General features: G+C 41.9%; 1 protein-coding gene across 1 annotated transcript; it reads left to right on the forward strand.

The window, feature by feature from the left end:
* The first annotated feature begins 31 nt into the window (after positions 1–31).
* Positions 32–9,495, forward strand: LOC105032304 (ABC transporter B family member 11). Its single transcript, XM_010906713.4, has 13 exons — positions 32–351; positions 799–1,217; positions 1,467–1,521; positions 1,617–1,792; positions 2,009–2,230; positions 2,330–2,568; positions 3,781–4,306; positions 4,545–4,818; positions 5,029–5,900; positions 6,305–6,571; positions 7,517–7,780; positions 8,471–8,764; positions 8,917–9,495. The coding sequence occupies exons 2-13, from the start codon at positions 876–878 to the stop codon at positions 9,268–9,270; spliced, it is 3,885 nt and encodes a 1,294-aa protein (XP_010905015.1). The 5' UTR covers positions 32–351; positions 799–875; the 3' UTR covers positions 9,271–9,495.
* Positions 9,496–18,495: the final 9,000 nt, after the last annotated feature.

The raw sequence follows: 18,495 nt of genomic DNA on the forward strand, positions 1-18,495 counted from the left end.
TTGACTAGAGGGGAGATTGGTCTTGCTCGCCAACTTCTTTCTAGTGTCCCCAAAGCTTGGGCTTATTCAAAGTTTCGAAGACAGTGATCCATAATGAGAACAGATTTTTATATGCATAAATCTCAGAACCCCATGAGCCTTAGATCTGAAGTCAAGCCCATATTTGGCCTGCAAATGGTGGGTGGCGACACTAATTTTAGTTTCTATACTTGCTAATTTAATTTCTTCCCTAAGGGTGATGCTTGCACTTCCTCCCAAAGTGGGTTGGTGACAAGTGTTGGGGTTCTTATAGCCTCTCCCCCTCCTCCCTCTCCTCATGTTGATCTGTCTTGGAAAGACAGTTTATGTTTGGTAAGTCTTACACCCTTGTTTTCCATACAGTGAATTCGTATATCGACTTGATCTCATATTGGGTGGTTTGATTTTGTTCCCCATTGTTTCCATCTCTGTGATTCTAAAGAAGAAGATATATGTCCACAGGTTTTGCTGAACCATTTATGTTTTTGGAAAGCCTTAGACTCTAGTGTGCCAGCCCTTCTTGAAGAAGAGATCATGACTCTTGCTTTTAGTCCATAAATTAGATTCCAGATGCTGTCTTCTCTTCTCTGCTCTGCATTTGTTTGCTATTCAATGTTACAAAGAGCAAATTTATCTTTTTCCATTTGAAGTAGCACAAGCTTTCTTCTTCTGAACTTTAACCTGGATTATTTCCCAAGAAATTTTCACCTTAGGGCCTGAACCTTAGGTTGAAGGCTCTAACTTTGTCCCCCTAAAGCATTATTCTTCATGTTGTGGCAGGTCATACATTGATATTTACCAGGGGGATCTTCAGATACTGGGTACTCAAAGAGCTCTATTGAGTTCATAGACCAGCAATGGGGGCTGGAGGAGAAAAGGGAAATATCGAACTTGTAGATGGTATCAGGACCAATGATATCGGATCCTCCAGCAATTCAGTAGTAAGAGAGCCGGTGAAGATGCCGGATCGGCATGAGAGTGAGAAGAGTGGGAAGCAGGACGACGGCAAGTATGCCGTTCCATTTTACAAGCTGTTCGCATTTGCCGACTCAACTGATATAATTTTGATGGTCTTGGGGACGGCTGGCGCGGTGGCAAATGGCCTCGCGCTGCCACTTATGACGGTTCTTTTTGGAGACCTGATTGGCTCTTTTGGAGGAGCTGCAGACAACCATGATGTGGTTCATAGGGTTTCCGAGGTGCATGTTTCTGATGTGGATGCTAGTTTTTCGAACAAGCAGTGATCATACTTAAAAATTTTCTGTTTTCACCATCTCTTCGTCATTTGTTAATCAATTGCCATTTTGTATGGTTTGCTTCACAATTTTGAGCATTATAACAATCATCTTATGTTAGTTTCAAAGTTTCTTTGACTAGTATGAGAGCTGAAATTTCAACTGTTTATATGGATGGCGACTCTCTCTGATGATGAGTCTAATCATGTTCAGGTAGCACTTAAGTTTGTCTATCTAGCAATTGGGACAGGCGTGGCATCTTTCTTCCGTGAGTACCCTTTTGCTATTTGTAATGCATCAGAGCCAAGGTTGCTTTCAAATTCTAAAGTTTATAAGAGTCCAATGGCCTAATTGCTTTCTCAGAGGTGGCTTGTTGGATGGCTTCTGGGGAGAGACAGGCTGCACGAATACGAAATTTATACTTGAAAACCATATTACGTCAAGAAATTGCCTTCTTTGACAAGGAAACTAATACTGGAGAAGTTGTTGAGAGAATGTCGGGGGACACCGTCCTTATTCAGGATGCCATGGGTGAAAAGGTACTGGTACCATTTTGTGCATTTTCACTTGGCAAATTTTGATGCATTTCTTAACGAGGCTCATTTTGGAAAGTCAGTTCTTCTAAAGGTTTCTTGTGGCTTCTAATCCTGCGAATCATCTAGACAAATGAAATATTTTTGGTTCCGTAATGGATTTCTTTTTCTGAGCAATTTCCTAATGGATCTCATTTGAAAGTATCTATTACACTTTTGCAGGTTGGTAAGTTCATTCAATTAACGGCGACGTTCATTGGAGGTTTTGTGGTTGCTTTTGTTCAAGGGTGGCTTCTCACCCTTGTTATGCTAGCAACAATTCCTCCACTTGTGGTTGCTGGAGGAATCGTGTCCACTGTTGTATCCAAGATGGCATCACGTGGACAGGCAGCTTATGGAGAAGCGGCAGTTGTCGTGGAACAGACCATTGGAGCAATTAAAACAGTAAGTTCTACAAGTATTCTACGATAGGAGGACTTTACCATTGTATTCTTGATATTAATCACTATTTCTTGTGGAAATCCAACTGAAATCTTTTCTTAGGTTGCTTCTTTTACTGGGGAAAAACATGCAGTGAACAAATACAGTGAGTCTCTAAAAAGTGCTTACAGTTCAGGTGTTCAAGAAGGTTTGGCTGCAGGACTAGGTCTTGGCACAGTCATGCTCTTCTTGTTCTCTGGGTATTCTTTGGGCATATGGTATGGATCAAAATTGATACTGGACAAGGGTTACACAGGTGCTGATGTCATTAATGTGATATTTGCAGTCCTGACAGGCTCCTTGTAAGTTGCTATTCTTTGCATATTTTAATGAAACATGTTTAGTGCTAGAAATTCCATCCAGTACGAGGAAATTTTCTCTGAAAAAGGAACTGAAATGAACTGCCTTGACTAATATGCTAGGAGGAAATGTGAGTTGAGCGTTCTCTTTAAATGAAAAACTTATTTTCCAAAATATCTTACCTTGATCTATCATCAAATAAATGCTAGTTACATTTGATTTCAGTATATTCTACTAGCTTCTATAAGAGTCTGAATAAAACACAAAACATTAGAAATTACTTAAGCATTCTAAGAAACACAACCAGACAAATGCATACACTCATATACACTGTAGAAACTTGGTAAGAATTACTACATTTTGAGGATTCATGAAACCAACCCTAAATAGTTGGGTCAACGTTTGATGGTCGTAGTTGTTCATCAACATGGAAATAAGTATAAGCAATTTTGGGTACTTAATGTGGCTCTACATATATATAGTGTCCATCTGCTCCTAGCACTTTTGCTACCCTGATATCCTTTTAAATCAATCTAACTATTGATGCCTGAAATTGTATCTTCTAGTGCCCCCTACTGTAGTGTCATAACTACTATAATTACAATCTCTGTAATACGTTTCTACAACTAGCTTAAAACCTGGTTCAAATTTTTACTGAAAATTGTTAAATTTTCTTTCAGATTTCAGCAATTGCATGTCTAGCCACTCCATATACATGACAAATTGAACCGGTGAATGAAAAAAAACTTGAATTACAGGCGACCTGTTGTCATAAATATAGACTTATCTGCTGAAACCTGAAAGGAAGTGAGATATGAAGTATACAAATGGCTGTACACCTAGATCTCAGTGGTGACAAATATAAAGATATCTCTCATGAACTATAATCTGCCATTCATTATTCAGCTATGAAGCATTGATGTAGAATACGCTGACAACTTCTGTTATTGGATACATAAAACTCTGGCTACTTTTTGATATACAACATATTCAGAAATATGGAGCTGAAGTAATTATACCAAACTTGATGGGATTGTACTTATTTGTTCCACTATGTCCATGATATATTTTGTCACACCATTCATATTTGATACCTTGAAAAGCTAATAGCACCTAAAGCATTTCTTTATTTGTGTTGTAGTCAATAATAATTATATCCAATCATGATTTATAGCATTTCCTAATATTGTGTACTTCTGATATGAATTTTCCAGCTCTTTAGGGCAGGCATCACCATGCATGACAGCATTTGCAGCAGGCCAAGCTGCAGCATATAAGATGTTTCAAACAATCAACAGAAAGCCAGAAATTGATGCTTATGATGCAAGTGGAAAGATGCCCGATGACATTGAAGGGGACATAGAATTTAGAGACGTTTATTTCAGTTACCCTGCGAGACCAGATGAGCAAATCTTCCGTGGATTCTCTCTTTTTATAGAAAATGGAACGACTGTGGCCTTGGTTGGAGAGAGTGGAAGTGGAAAGTCCACTGTCATCAGTTTGGTAGAAAGATTCTATGACCCACAGGCTGGTGAAGTTCTCATTGATGGTATGAATATCAAGGAGTACCAGCTTAGATGGCTTAGAGGCAAAATTGGACTTGTCAGTCAGGAACCAGTCCTGTTTGCTTCTAGCATCAGAGATAATATAGCCTATGGCAAAGATAATGCAACTATTGAAGAAATCAGAGCTGCAGCTGAACTAGCTAATGCTGCCAAATTCATTGATAAAATGCCCCAGGTTACACATATTTTGTGTTTCAAAAAAGTTTTCTTTTTATTTATTTTAAATTTCATTAGTCATCACTAAAACTGATCATTTTCATATATTAACTCTGTTCCTGTACTGCTGAATGCTTGATAATTGTCAACAAAAGATAGGATATACAAGAATCTGGGCATCTTAATCTCAGATCTTTAGTTTCATATTAGTTGGATTTGTTCATGATCGCTGAAATGGCAATATCCAATATGTTCAGGGAATTGACACTATGGTTGGTGAGCATGGAACTCAGCTGTCCGGTGGCCAGAAACAAAGAATTGCCATTGCAAGAGCAATTCTGAAAAATCCACGAATTTTACTTCTAGATGAAGCTACTAGTGCTCTGGATGCAGAGTCTGAACACATTGTGCAGGAGGCACTTGATAGAGTCATTACAAACCGAACTACAGTTGTAGTTGCTCACCGTTTAAGCACAGTAAGGAATGCTGACACAATAGCTGTCATACATCGAGGATCAATAGTTGAAAAAGGTAAGGATCAATTAGATGCTGTGACAGTTAAGCCTCTACTTTGCCCGAGCACCAATTAAATTGGTCTACTCCATCTTGTCCTTGTCAAGTTAAAAGATGATAAATTGTATTGCTTTGTTTTATGGTGAAAGATTGAAATGGAGTTCTATTACTTTCAAAAAACTTTGAGTTTATTTAACTATCATGATGGGTGAAGTTCTTTTTGATCAGGTTCACATTCGGAGTTGTTAAAAGATCCAGATGGAGCTTATTGCCAACTCATACGCTTGCAGGAAATGAACAAAGAATCAGATAGTACAATGGGACCGGACAAGGACAAATCTGATATCTGGGATTCAGGAAGGCGTTCCAGCAAAAAACTGTCCTTTCGAGGATCATCGAAAGAGCAAAGTAGTCAGCATTCATTCCAAATGGCACTTGGTATGCGTGTAGGAAGTGATATTCAAGCAAATGCAACAGAGCAAACTGACATTCTAAACACTAAAGTGTCTCCACAAGAGCAAAAGGAAGTACCTCTCCGCCGCCTTGCATACCTTAACAAGCCAGAGCTCCCTGTGTTTGTACTTGGTTCAATAGCTGCTGTTGTCAATGGAGTCATATTTCCAATATTTGCAATAATCTTATCCAATGTGATAAATACATTTTACCAGCCACCGCACAAGCTTAAGAAGGATTCCAAGTTTTGGTCGTTAATGTTCCTGGTATTTGGCTTGGTGTCCTTATTTGCACTTCCGGCTAGATCATACTTCTTTGCTGTTGCTGGGTGCAAATTGATAAGAAGAATTAGATTGATGACATTTGAGAAGGTGGTTAACATGGAGATAGAATGGTTTGACGAACCTGAGAACTCGAGTGGGGCAATTGGTGCAAGATTATCAGCAGATGCAGCTGCAGTTAGAAGTCTTGTGGGTGACGCACTTGCGCTAGTTGTTCAGAACACTGCCACTTTGGTTTCTGGTTTGCTGATCGCTTTCCTTGCCAATTGGCAATTATCTCTTATTATCTTGGCTTTGATACCTCTTATAGGTCTCAATGGATATATCCAGATGAAGTTTATAACGGGATTCAGTGCGAATGCAAAGGTTTGGCTATACAACTCTATGAAAAGTTTGCTTCTTTCAGAAGAACTTGATGAAATCTGTTATGTCTAGCATAGACTTAAAATATACATTTGATTAAATTAGATGGGTCATATGATAGTGCTACTTAGGTTATTCACAATTAAATGAAGTCATGAAACTTCAAATTTTGGTGGGACTGGTAAAGAATTTTAGAACATTGTTACTTTAAGACAGCATCTAAGAGAGCTTTTTTAACAATTCGAGAATCTTTGTTTATAGCTATAACTTTTGAGTGGACATAGCTCCTCTCTCTCTCTCTCTCTCTCTCTCTCTCTCTCTCTCGTGTGTGTGTGTGTGTGTGTCTAGACTAAGAGTTTGGTAGTGTCATTGATTTCTGATTGGGGGGAATTTAAAAATGGCTGCAGATGATGTACGAGGAAGCAAGTCAAGTTGCTAATGATGCAGTCGGAAGTATAAGAACGGTTGCCTCATTTTCGGCTGAGGAAAAGGTAATCGAACTGTACAAGAAAAAATGTGAAGGCCCTATGGGAACAGGAATAAGGCAAGGGATAATCAGTGGAATTGGTTTTGGAGTCTCCTTCTTTATGTTGTTTTGTGTGTATGCAACCAGCTTTTATGCTGGAGCTCGGCTTGTGGAGGATGGGAAGACAACTTTTGGAAAAGTTTTTCAAGTACGTACTGTTTTCTTCCTAAAACATTATCAGATTCTATTGACCTTCAATTAGTATATGATTTTCTTAAAAAAAATAATTATTTTTGGATGGTTGCTTTTTATGAAGTTTTAGATTTGATCTTGCCATATTTGTCATGAAAAGCATATATCATACGTACAAGTGGCAATGATTAGTAAAAATAAAAATAACATAATATTTTCATTCCAATTTGAAGATGTGACAGCTGATAAATATGCCCTTTTTCTTACATCTCATGGTTTGAGTTGGAAGAAGAAAATGAATAGAAGAAACTTCTCTCATTTCTTTTGATATTAGCAAGGAATGTGTGGGATACCCTCCTATTCATACTGATAATAAAAGAAGACAGAGACCAGTAAGCTATACAGACTATAGAAGGCCAACCAACATAGAATTTTGCTAGCCTCTCTCATTCAATACTAAACCCAGAAGGGCAATAAAATAAAGGGCAAGAGCAATACCGATAATGGCCATCGATCATTTTAGAAGTTAAACATAGAATGATGCTTAGAGAAGCATTTTGAACATCTAAAACATCTAAAACAGAGCCAAGATTTGCAACTTTCAACAACAAAAGAGGTGCAAAAATACTGTTCGTTAGAAGTATATGATGTTGGCTCACATGCTGTCCACAGCTTTTTGTTGTAGAAATTTTTGAAGTCCAAACTATTGTGATTACCATGCTAATAAGATTGAACTTTAATGTCACTATCTGAAGTGACAACTTTTCATGCTTAAAACAGCTATTGAAATTTGATATAATTGCATGTATTTTTTCTACTGCCTTTTTTTTTTTTTTTTTTTCAATTTTCTTATCCTATTTGTGGTAATGTGAGAAGCCCATCATCCAATTCTTTAACATAACAAGAACAGCTGTATTTGCTATTTTTGTCTATCTCAAACTCATCTTTCATCTGGCTGCAGGTTTTCTTTGCTCTGGCTATGGCAGCTGTTGGCATATCTCAATCAAGCTCCATTGCACCAGATTCTACCAAAGCAAGATCTGCTACAGCTTCTGTGTTTGCTATTCTTGACCGGAAGTCTAAGATAGATCCAAGTGATGATTCTGGGATGTCTTTAGAAACAGTGAAGGGCAACATTGAGTTTCAGCATGTCAGTTTCAGGTACCCTACAAGGCCAGATGTCCAGATCTTCCAAGATCTGTGCTTGGCGATCCGTGCTGGAAAGGTAATGGATCTGATGTCAAACAATTCGCATCTATAGTTATATTTTTGCATATTGAACTTCTATATTTGAGCAAGTTGACAAGTGGAATAAACTAAACTAAATTCAAAAAAAAAAAAAAAAAAAACTCATTTCTGTTGCATTATGTGCCATAACTTTTAAACTTTTTAAAGTTTATCAGGCAACCTGAATGATCAACCTATTGGGTTGTGTATAAAGATTCAACATATTTTGACAACTATCTATCAAGCTATAATTTCTGCTGAAATAGGTTCCAAATTTCTGCCCATGGCAAATTTAGTCTAAACTGCAAAAGAGAGACCTGTTGTGACCCATAAGGCCAGGGTAGAGATATCAACTCTACTGGTCACAGTTTGAGCTTATTCAGCTAGGGAGTAATCCTTAAAATCCAAAGAGTGCAAGACTGAAGACTTCGGATTTGGGGGGAGGTGGGGAAGATGATGACTTTTGATATGTTCATTGCCAATGCAAAATAGGCCAAAAAGCCAAATGATAAACATTCCCTTCTGTAATTTATAAAATACAAAATAAATATATGTTATTTTGTGCTTCATGAAAAAATTCATGGGTTATTTTTTCTCTGTTTAATATACCTGAAGAACTTTGAAGAATTATTATTTAAACTTATGAAGTTTTACTTCCAAAATCTAACAAGCTTCATTTAACTTTTAGACTGTTGCGCTTGTTGGGGAGAGTGGCTGTGGAAAATCAACTGCCATATCGTTGTTGCAAAGATTTTATGACCCTGATTCGGGTAAGATATTGCTAGATGGAATTGAAATACAAAGGTTCCAGCTGAGGTGGTTTAGGCAGCAGATGGGTCTGGTGAGTCAAGAGCCATCCTTGTTCAATGATACAATCCGAGCTAATATTGCTTATGGAAAGGAAGGAAAGGCCACTGAAGCTGAGATTGTAGCTGCCGCAGAGCTAGCAAATGCCCACAAGTTTGTCAGTGGTTTGCAGAAGGTTGGATGCTGCCATATAGCTACTATTTCTGAAAATCATACAGCTGATCACATTTCTCCGTAAATTTCTCTTTTTACTGTATTTGAAATATATGCCCATCAAAAAATGAGCTTTATTAATTCTTGGTTCTCTTAACGAAAACTAAACTGCAGGGTTATGACACATTAGTTGGAGAGCGAGGTATCCAGTTATCTGGTGGGCAGAAACAGCGCGTGGCGATTGCACGTGCCATAGTGAAGGATCCCAAAATATTGTTACTAGATGAGGCAACTAGTGCGCTTGATGCTGAATCTGAACGAATTGTTCAAGATGCATTGGATCGAGTCATGATCAATCGAACCACGATCATTATAGCCCATCGCTTGTCTACAATAAAAGGTGCTGATATTATTGCCGTCGTAAAAAATGGAGCGATCGTAGAGAAAGGAAGGCATGATACTCTGATTAATATCAAGGATGGGGTTTACGCCTCCTTAGTAGCTCTTCACTCGAGAGCCTCTTCATAGCGTATGGTACTTTGCGCAGACCATGTTTTCACCTATTTGCATTTTGGTCGACAAGAATCCCAAGTGCCAATTTTTTCTTGGTTATCCCTCTCATGCAACTCTATTTATACAATCCTTCAGATATAACCATGTGAGCCTCTGCATAGATTGTAGCAACAGAAAAAAAAAAAAAACTGTATACGGCATGAAATGCTTGTTATTATAATTATAATTCATCTTTTCCTATTTGCAGCTGTATGGGAGTAAAACTAAACACAGTTTAATCATGAGTTTTTAAACAATCAAAATTGAAACTGTTGAATTACCAATATTAAGTAATTAAGTTGGAAACAGCTAGCCGACATACTGGCACCGTGTGATTTAAGTGTACGTGCACATCCAGAAACAGCAGAGACAGATGTACAGTGGGTTCTTCTTCTCTAAAAGAAAATATATACAGTGGATTCTTCTACATCTTTGTAAACGTGCGTATGGAGTGTTTTCCTGAACCCCTAATGGTAGGTACTGTCGGTGTGTTCTTGTAAGTTGTACACATTATGCTGGAGCACTAACTGGGCTACCCCAGAATTTTTGTTGATTCTTGATCTCGGCCGCTATGCCAATCACTGTGTCATCAGTTATTGTTGTGTATGAGGCCAGATAAGGCTTCTACGTATGACACTTCATGAGATCTTTGTATTGTTGATATTGTGAGGTAGTACTAGCAAAGGTGGGTATCTTTGGTTGCACTGAAGATTTCATGGCCCAGAGAACAGTTAGGGCATGTTTAACCGTGCCTTCAAAAAATTCCAATTCCAATTCTAGATATGGTAGCTCAAAACCATATCAAAGTTTGGAAACACCTGGGAAAAAAACGCACAGGGGAACAGACTTCCTATGCACAACAAGCGCACTAAGTACTCCTGGAAGGTGCCCTTTCCAAATCATCATCTAAGTTTGTTGTACTAAAGAGATGGTTGCTTGGCAAATAATGCTAAAGAATAACAGTACGACTTTGTTGTATTAATTAAAGGGATGGTTGCTTGCCAAATAGTACGAAAGAAGTCATAATCATGATCTGACCCAACAAGTCACAACCATGTTTGCTTTCCAAGCACCGTTTGCTGTTGTCTCTGATAGAGGTTTACACCAAACTTTCTTTTTTAATTTTATTTTTATATACATTTTTTCCAATTTTATTTAAATTGTTGCTAAAGTCACGGTTTTGGATGTTACCGGGGAAAAAAGGCAACTCCACGGATCTGTATGCTGTATAATGCAAACGCTTGGGGGGTGCGTCTCCCTTCCCCGGTGCTGCCAGTCCTGCCCAAGGGTCTCATCAATTATCTATAAGAAGGGGAGACAGGATTTTGAAGATTTTACCGCTAGTTGAGAGGATTGAAACAAATGGCCCCTGTGAGCATGGACGCTATCTATTTGTAAGTGATTTGATAGTTTATCTTCAAGCCGATACCATGCTATGCTGCAAATGGACTAAAACAGAGACATCCTAAGTTACAAGCTGACAAAATTAGGAAAATTCCGATATGGTACAATATCAATTCGGTATCATACCAACATTTGGTATGTTCACATGTATTAGTTCTGAACCAGCATGTATTTTTTATATGCTTTTCATTATTTTTTGATGTTTAATTATGTTTTATGAAGTTTTTGAATGATATAAATATTAATTTGATATTTTTGAGGTGTTTTAATATTCTTAATCGTGTTGTTTCTATTTTATATGTTTCTTATTTATAAAATTCTTATAATTTTAATAATAAATATAATTAAAGTACATAAATCATTATATTTATCAAGAAAATTAATAAAACACAAAATATAAAGTCAATTTAAATATATATATTGACATCCAAAATCTCATGAAATAACGATATTTCTCTTATATGTTGAGGTTGTCTTTGTATGTAGGAGGCTCAATGTAATGCTCTATCCATATTTCCCCTAGCTCGTATAAGCTCATCAGGTCGCAACAAGGTATGTAGCTAAGATAGTCTGGTATATACTGTGTATGATGGCATCGCTCTATTGGGAGTTATTTTCCTGGTACTATGGCTATGGAGCAATCCATTCGAATATGTTGATAATAAATCTGACTCACAAGATACTCTGAGCTTTGTAGGATGGTACTCACTACAGGATGATATGTCTGAAGCACCATATCCATATAAAAAATAACTAGCTTATAGATAATAGGATCCCGTGTAATATTCTAGACCTGACACATCGAGGGATCCTACCGCATGTGCTCTATCATTCGCAACAGCCTTATATCTACCATGATCTTGAAGAATTTTCTCTTGCATGCAGTCATGACATTGTGATCTTTCAGTCATGCATCCTGATCTCTATTCTGTATGGTGTGAATAAACTAGGAATCTTTGGTGAATTGAAGACCATACTAGGGCTGTGAGTCATATATGGTGGTTTGATATCTTTCTTGACTATTAGATGCATCATTGTTGCTACTCTTATGTGATATTCTGTGCACCCGATCATGTGAGGGCTTCTGGTATTTGCATCTAACTCCACTCTCCAATGGGGCCTTATCTTTGCCTTCATAGTTGCTTCTTTCTTTCCTTTCATGCCCTACTCTACCTAGCTCTGTTGGGAGAATCGATCGTGCCCTAATGATTGACTGGATCAGGTAGTATGTGGTTTCCTCTGAGCATCATTTGATCAAAGCTAGCACTAGGAGGATGGCTTGGATATGAAGCCATATGTTAATCAGCTCCCCACTGACCCCTCTACCTGATCTATGGGCTGTAAGCATGGGATCGATGTTACAATTTACCCATTGCTCCACATCCATCTAAGCCTCTCACTACAAAGCTAGTTCTTGTTTTTTTTTTTTTGATGAAAGAGGAGGGAGGGTTCCTACCTTTGTTTATTGCTGGAAGATATTTACAAGAGGCTTATCATTACAAATTGGCTTCCATACTTAAGTGTACAGAAGACCCATTTCTCCCCGAGCTGGAGAGTTCCGAACCAGCACACATTTTTTATATACTTTTTATTATTTTTTGATGTTTAATTATGTTTTATGAAGTTTTTGAGTGATTTAAATATTAATTTGATATTTTTGAGGTGTTTTAATATTCTTAATCGTGTTGTTTCTATTTTATATGCTTCTTATTTATAAAATTCTTATAAGTTTAATGGTAAATACAACTAAAGTACATAAATCATTATATTCATCAAGAAAATTAATAAAACACAGAATATAAAATCAATTTAATTGTATATTGACATCTAAAATCTCATGAAATAATGATATTTCTCATAGATATTGAGGTTGTCTTTATATATAGGAGGCTCAATGTAATACTTTATCTACATTGCCCCTAGCTGGTATAAGCTCATCAGGCCGCAACAAGGTATGTAGCTGAGATAGTCTAGTACGTACCGTGTATGATGGAATTGCTTTATTAGGAGTTATTTGTTTGATACTATGGCTGCAAAGAAATTCATTCGAATATGTTGATAATAAATTTGGCTTACAAGGTATTCCGAGCTCTGTAGGATGATACTCATTGCAGAATGATATGTCTCGAGCACTATATTCATATAAGAAATAACTAACTTATGGATAATAGGATCCCATGTAATATTTTAGACCAGATACATCGAGGGATCCTACCTCATGTGCTCTGTCATTCGTAACAGCTTTGTATCTACCATGATCTTAAGGAATATTCTCTTACATATAGTCATGACATTGTAATCTTTCAATCATGCATCATGGTCTCTAATCTGTATGGTGTGAATAAGCTAAGACTTTTTTGTGAATTGAAGACCATACCAGGGCTATGAGTCATGTATGTGTTGAGTGGATGTCTGGCCAGGACACCACCTCCCAAGATCCTTTCAGTACCACGCGATGCAGCAGGAAGAAAGAAGAAACAAAATAAAAGAAAAAACAATCAAAATACGTGGATCAGCCACAAAAGGGCTCGCCTCCACGGGGCATGCAAACTTCACTATGAAAAGAAAATTTTACAAGAGGAGACCTCACCCTCAACCCTTGTACACCCAATTCTCTCTCACATGAAGTTTCCCTCACAAAAGCTCTCTCTCTCTTGAAGACCCCCCTGAACCCCTGAAGAGCCTGGCGACCGCTGTCCAGGAGCCTCCTGCTCTTTCTCTCACAGCACGTCACGCCTCTCTCTCTCCTCTGGTTCGTATGGTCTTCGTACGGCGAGAAAACAACCACCACACCTCTCTGTTACCTTACAGGGCCTTTTAAAGGCTTAAACACTGTTTAAACTTGATTAGAGAGGGATTAGGAATCCTAAACAAAGCCAAAAAACCCCCCGGACCGTCGGATCAAGACCGGAAATCACCTGAGCCCTCCGATCGCACTTCGGTCCACGGAATAGTGCCGTGGACTGTGAGAAACGCGTGGGAAATGCCCATGCAGTCCATAGACCGCACCGTGGACCACCCGGTCCACGGTGGATCGGGGCAAGGGGGCCAGCAGCCCGCTGGCCTGGGCTGGCCCGCGCGCGCGGGCCTGGGCCGCGCCTGCGCGCGGGCCTGTGCGCGCCTGGGCCGCGCGCCCGGCCTGGGCCGCGCGCCCCGCTGGGCCGCACGCCCGCCTGGGCCGCGCGCCCGCCTGGGCCGCGGGCCCCCACCGCGCGGGCCTGGGTCGCGCGTCCCCCGCGCCACCGCCTGCGGCCGCGCCGCTACGGCCCGCCGCCGGTAGCCGGCGGTCCTCCGCCGCCTTTATTCTCGTGCCGACTTCATAAGCTCGTATCTCCTCCATCCGAGCTCCGTTTCAGGTGATCTTGGTCTCGTTGGACTCCGTATTTTGCCGTGAACCTCGCTGTGGGCTCAATGTGGGCTGAATCTCGAGGTGTCAAATCCTAACAATCTCCACCTCGACTCGATATTCGGCCTCCTCCAAACTCCGAGAGCTTCTGGATCTCCTCGCCCCATGCCCTGGGGCAATCGCCTGCTGATCATGGATGGGCAAACATGGGAGTCGAGCCAGGCTGCTCAATCCCATCTCCGTCGTATGCTGTGCTCCTCCTGACCTGAGACCTGCTCAGGGCATCTTCCTGCGGTAATAGGAATCTTACCTTGCGACGTCGCCTCTCGTCCTCCCGAGTCTCCTGTCTCATGCCCGATCCGCCTCCTGGAGCTCCACCTCGCTCTGGGCTCCACCTGGCTCCCGATGCTCCACCTCGCACTGGGCTCCCTGCCAGGTAATAATGTCCTCTGCTCCCCTTTTTCCCCTCCAGCACAATCCTATCGCCGCGTAGCACCCTCAGGATTCCTCCACCAGCTACCATCCTGTAGCCTCTCGAATCCAGTCTGCTAAGTGAGATAAGATTCCGTCTGAAATCGGGTATGTATCGGACCTCCCCCAATCTCCTCACTGCACTGTCATGTGTCCTCCAGCTGACCGTCCCAATGCCTCTGATCGCACAGCTCGATCCATCCGGCAGATATACAGTCTTCTCACTGTTCTCCAGGGAGTCAGACTGCTCCTCTCTGCAACACACATGATAGGGGCATGCAGAATCTAATATCCACTGCTGGGAAGAAGTAGATACCTCGTCAGATATCTCAAAGACATCTCCATCTAAATCACTGCCGGCCGTCGCTACAGCAGCCACCGTCCGATTTTTCAGTTGAGGGCAATCTCTGGCTAGATGCCCCAACTCCTCACACCGGTAACACCTGGTTTTGCTCAAGTCCCTCCTGGACTTAGACCGCCCTCGATGCGATCTCCTGTCGCTCCGTCTACCGCCTCCTGCACCTCCAGAAGCCACCAAAGCTGAGCTATCGCCACCTGAGCTCGAAGCTGGGTTCTCTCTCTTGAGAACCTCGTTCTGGAGTATCGCCGCGGTGACCTCGTCCATCTTGATAGTACTCTTCCCCACTAGAAGAGCAGTCACCAAGGACTCGTACGAAGAAGAAAGCGACGCCAGCAAAACCAGCGCTCTGGTCTTCTCCTCAACATTCTCGCCAACGCTGAGAAGGTCGGTGAGGATCTTCTGAAAGTGGCTCAGATGCTCCTGCACGCTCTGTCCCTCAGTCATCCGCAGTTGGTAAAACTGCCTCCAGAGGAAAAGAGTGTTGGTGAGAGACTTCGCCATGTACAACTCCTCGAGCTTCGACCACAGCACCGTCGGGGAAGTCTCGCTCAGCACATGGATCACCACCTCATCCGCCAGGTACATGCGGATGGTACTCACCGCCTGCATCTGTAGCCGTTTCCAATCCCGCACCTCCATGGTGGTCGGCTTCTCGTCGCATAAGAGAGCATCGATCAACCCCTGTTGGATGAGCACGTCCTTCACCCTTGCCTGCCACAAGGAGAAATTGCTCTTACCATCGAACTTGTTGATCTCCATTTTGATTGTTCCTGTTTTATCCATCTTCAGTCTTGCTCACCACCACTGCAATCTGCGTCCTTGTACCGCCTTGCTCTGATACCACTTGTTGAGTGGATGTCTGGCCAGGACACCACCTTCCAAGATCCTTTCAGTACCACGCGATGCAGCAGGAAGAAAGAAGAAACAAAACAAAAGGAAAAACAATCAAAATATGTGGATCAGCCACAAAAGGACTCGCCTCCACGGGGCATGCAAACTTCACTATGAAAAGAAAATTTTACAAGAGGAGACCTCACCCTCAACCCTTGTACACCCAATTCTCTCTCACATGAAGTTTCCCTCACAAAAGCTCTCTCTCTCTTGGAGACCCCCCTGAACCCCTGAAGAGCCTGGCGACCGCTGTCCAGGAGCCTCCTGCTCCTTCTCTCACAGCACGTCACGCCTCTCTCTCTCCTCTGGTTCGTACAGTCTTTGTACGGCGAGAAAACAACCACCACACCTCTCTGTTACCTCACAGGGTCTTTTAAAGGCTTAAACACTGTTTAAACTTGATTAGAGAGGGATTAGGAATCCTAAACAAAGCCAAAAAACCCCCTGGACCGTCGGATCAAGACCGGAAATCACTTGGGCCCTCCGATCACGCTCCGGTCCATGGAATAGTATCGTGGACCGCGAGAAACGCGTGGAAAATGCCCACGCGGTCCACAGACTGTGCCGTGGACCACCCGGTCCACGGTGGACCGGGGCAAGAGGGCCAGCAGCCCGCTGGCCTGGGCCGGCCCGCGCGCGCGGGCCTGGGCCGCGCCTGCGCGCGCCTGGGCCGCGCGGCCGCCTGGGCCGCGCGCCCGCCTGGGCCGCGCGGCCGCCTGGGCCGCGGGCCCCCACCGCGCGGGCCTGGGTCGCACGTCCCGCGCGCCACCGCCTGCGGCCGCGCCGCTGCCGCCCGCCGCCGGTCGCCGGCGGTCCTCCGCCGCCTCGATTTTCGTGCCGACTTCATAAGCTCGTATCTCTTCTATCCGAGCTCCGTTTCAGGTGATCTTGGTCTCGTTGGACTCCGTTTTTCGCCGCGAACCTCGCTGTAGGCTCAATGTGGGCTGAATCTCGAAGCGTCAAATCCTAACAGTATGATGGTTTGATATCTTTCTTGACTATTAGATGCATGGTTGTTGCTACTCTTATGTGAGAATCTGTGCACCCGATCATGTGAGGGCTTTTGGTATTTGCATCTAACTCCTCCACTCTCCAATGGAGCCTTATCTTTGCCTTCGTAGTTGCTTCTTTCTTTCCTTTCATGCCCTACTCTACCTAGCTGTACCTAACTTCATTGGGAGAATCGATTGTGCCCTATTGATTGACTGGATCAGATAGTATGTGGTCACGTCTGAGCATCACTTGATCAAAGCTAGCACCAAGAGGATGGCTTGGAAATGAAGCTATATGTTAATCAGCTCCCCACTGACCCCTCTACCTGATCTATTGGATGTAAGTATGGGATTGATATTACAATTTATCCATTGCTCCACATCCATCCTAGTCTCTCACTACAAAACTAGCTTCTTCCTCTTCTTTTTTTTTTCCCTTGTTTTTTTTTTTTTGGATGAAAGAGGAAGGAGGGTCCCTACCTTTGTTTATTGTTGGAAGATATTTATAAGAGGCTTATCATTACAAATTGGTTTCCGTACTTAAGTGTACAGGAGGCCCATTTCTCCCCGAGCGGGGGAGTTGACAAGACCTCGATGTAGTAGTGCTTCCCCCCAGGTTCTCTCAACCAACATGGGACCAAACCATGCAAGATGTGAGGGACAGTCCCCTGACACTCCTTCCTCGCCGTCTTTTCCTCTGAAACCTCTAGTCTCATCCCTCTACATTAGCATTCTCCCTAATGCTTTAATTTCTGCTTCCCATTTCCCCCTGTGAATAGATGTCCACTCCTTGAAGAGATTTACAGCTTTGTGAAGGGTCTTGTGTGCAGAGTAGGCCTCAAAACGAAATATCCTCCCGTTTCCTTCTTTCCACATAGTCCAGCAGATAGCGATTACCAAGCAGTCTCAAGATCCTTCTGAAATGTGTATGGGAATCTGATTTCTCCTCAGTATGCTTAACACTCAAGTATACTTACACTCAAAGCATAGGTGTTTAACTGTTTCTTCCTCCTCGATGTATGGTGGGCATTGGAATGGTGCATTCAGATTCCTTCGCCTCAAATTGTCAGCCGTCAAAATCTTATTTCCAAGTAGTAACCAATTGAAGAAGATCTTAGTCTTTTCCAGTACTGGAATTCTCCAAAAATTTGGAAATTCTGTTGTTATTCCCCCATGGCTTAGGAAGAAATAGCAATCTTAACATTTTTACAGGCTTTTGTACAATTGTACCAGATGACATTTGCTGTTCCAATGAGCCTTAAGATTGTGTTTAGTGCATTTAGCAATGCCCCAATTGGATGCTTGATATATGCATAAATTGTTCCTGTGGTTAAAATCTCAGATGCTGCCTGGTAGCCAAACCTAAATAATCATCTTCCACAAACTAATCAAGAGTTAGGGCTGTAGATGGGCCGGGTGACCGGTGACCCTACCCGGCCTAACCTGGTCCTGCTCCGAGGACACCCAGCACCAACCATGTTTGGAGATCCATGGGCTGTGTTGGGGTCAAACATTAGGCCCGATTTGGTAAACAGGTTGCCTTTGTATTTGGTATTTTCTAAATTCTAAATCCAACAAGTATAATATCTTGGTATGACCTAGCCCACCAATCAGACCCTCAACCAACCCGAGGTAAGCGGATAATGGTTTTGCATGAATAATTCCAGCCATATACGGATTCACCCAACTTAATCCATTTATTAAATAGGTTGGATCTGCGTTTAGAGTCCTAACTT

Source organism: Elaeis guineensis, chromosome 1 (assembly GCF_000442705.2).
Source record: "Elaeis guineensis isolate ETL-2024a chromosome 1, EG11, whole genome shotgun sequence".
In the NCBI taxonomy this organism is placed as follows: Eukaryota; Viridiplantae; Streptophyta; class Magnoliopsida; order Arecales; family Arecaceae; genus Elaeis; species Elaeis guineensis.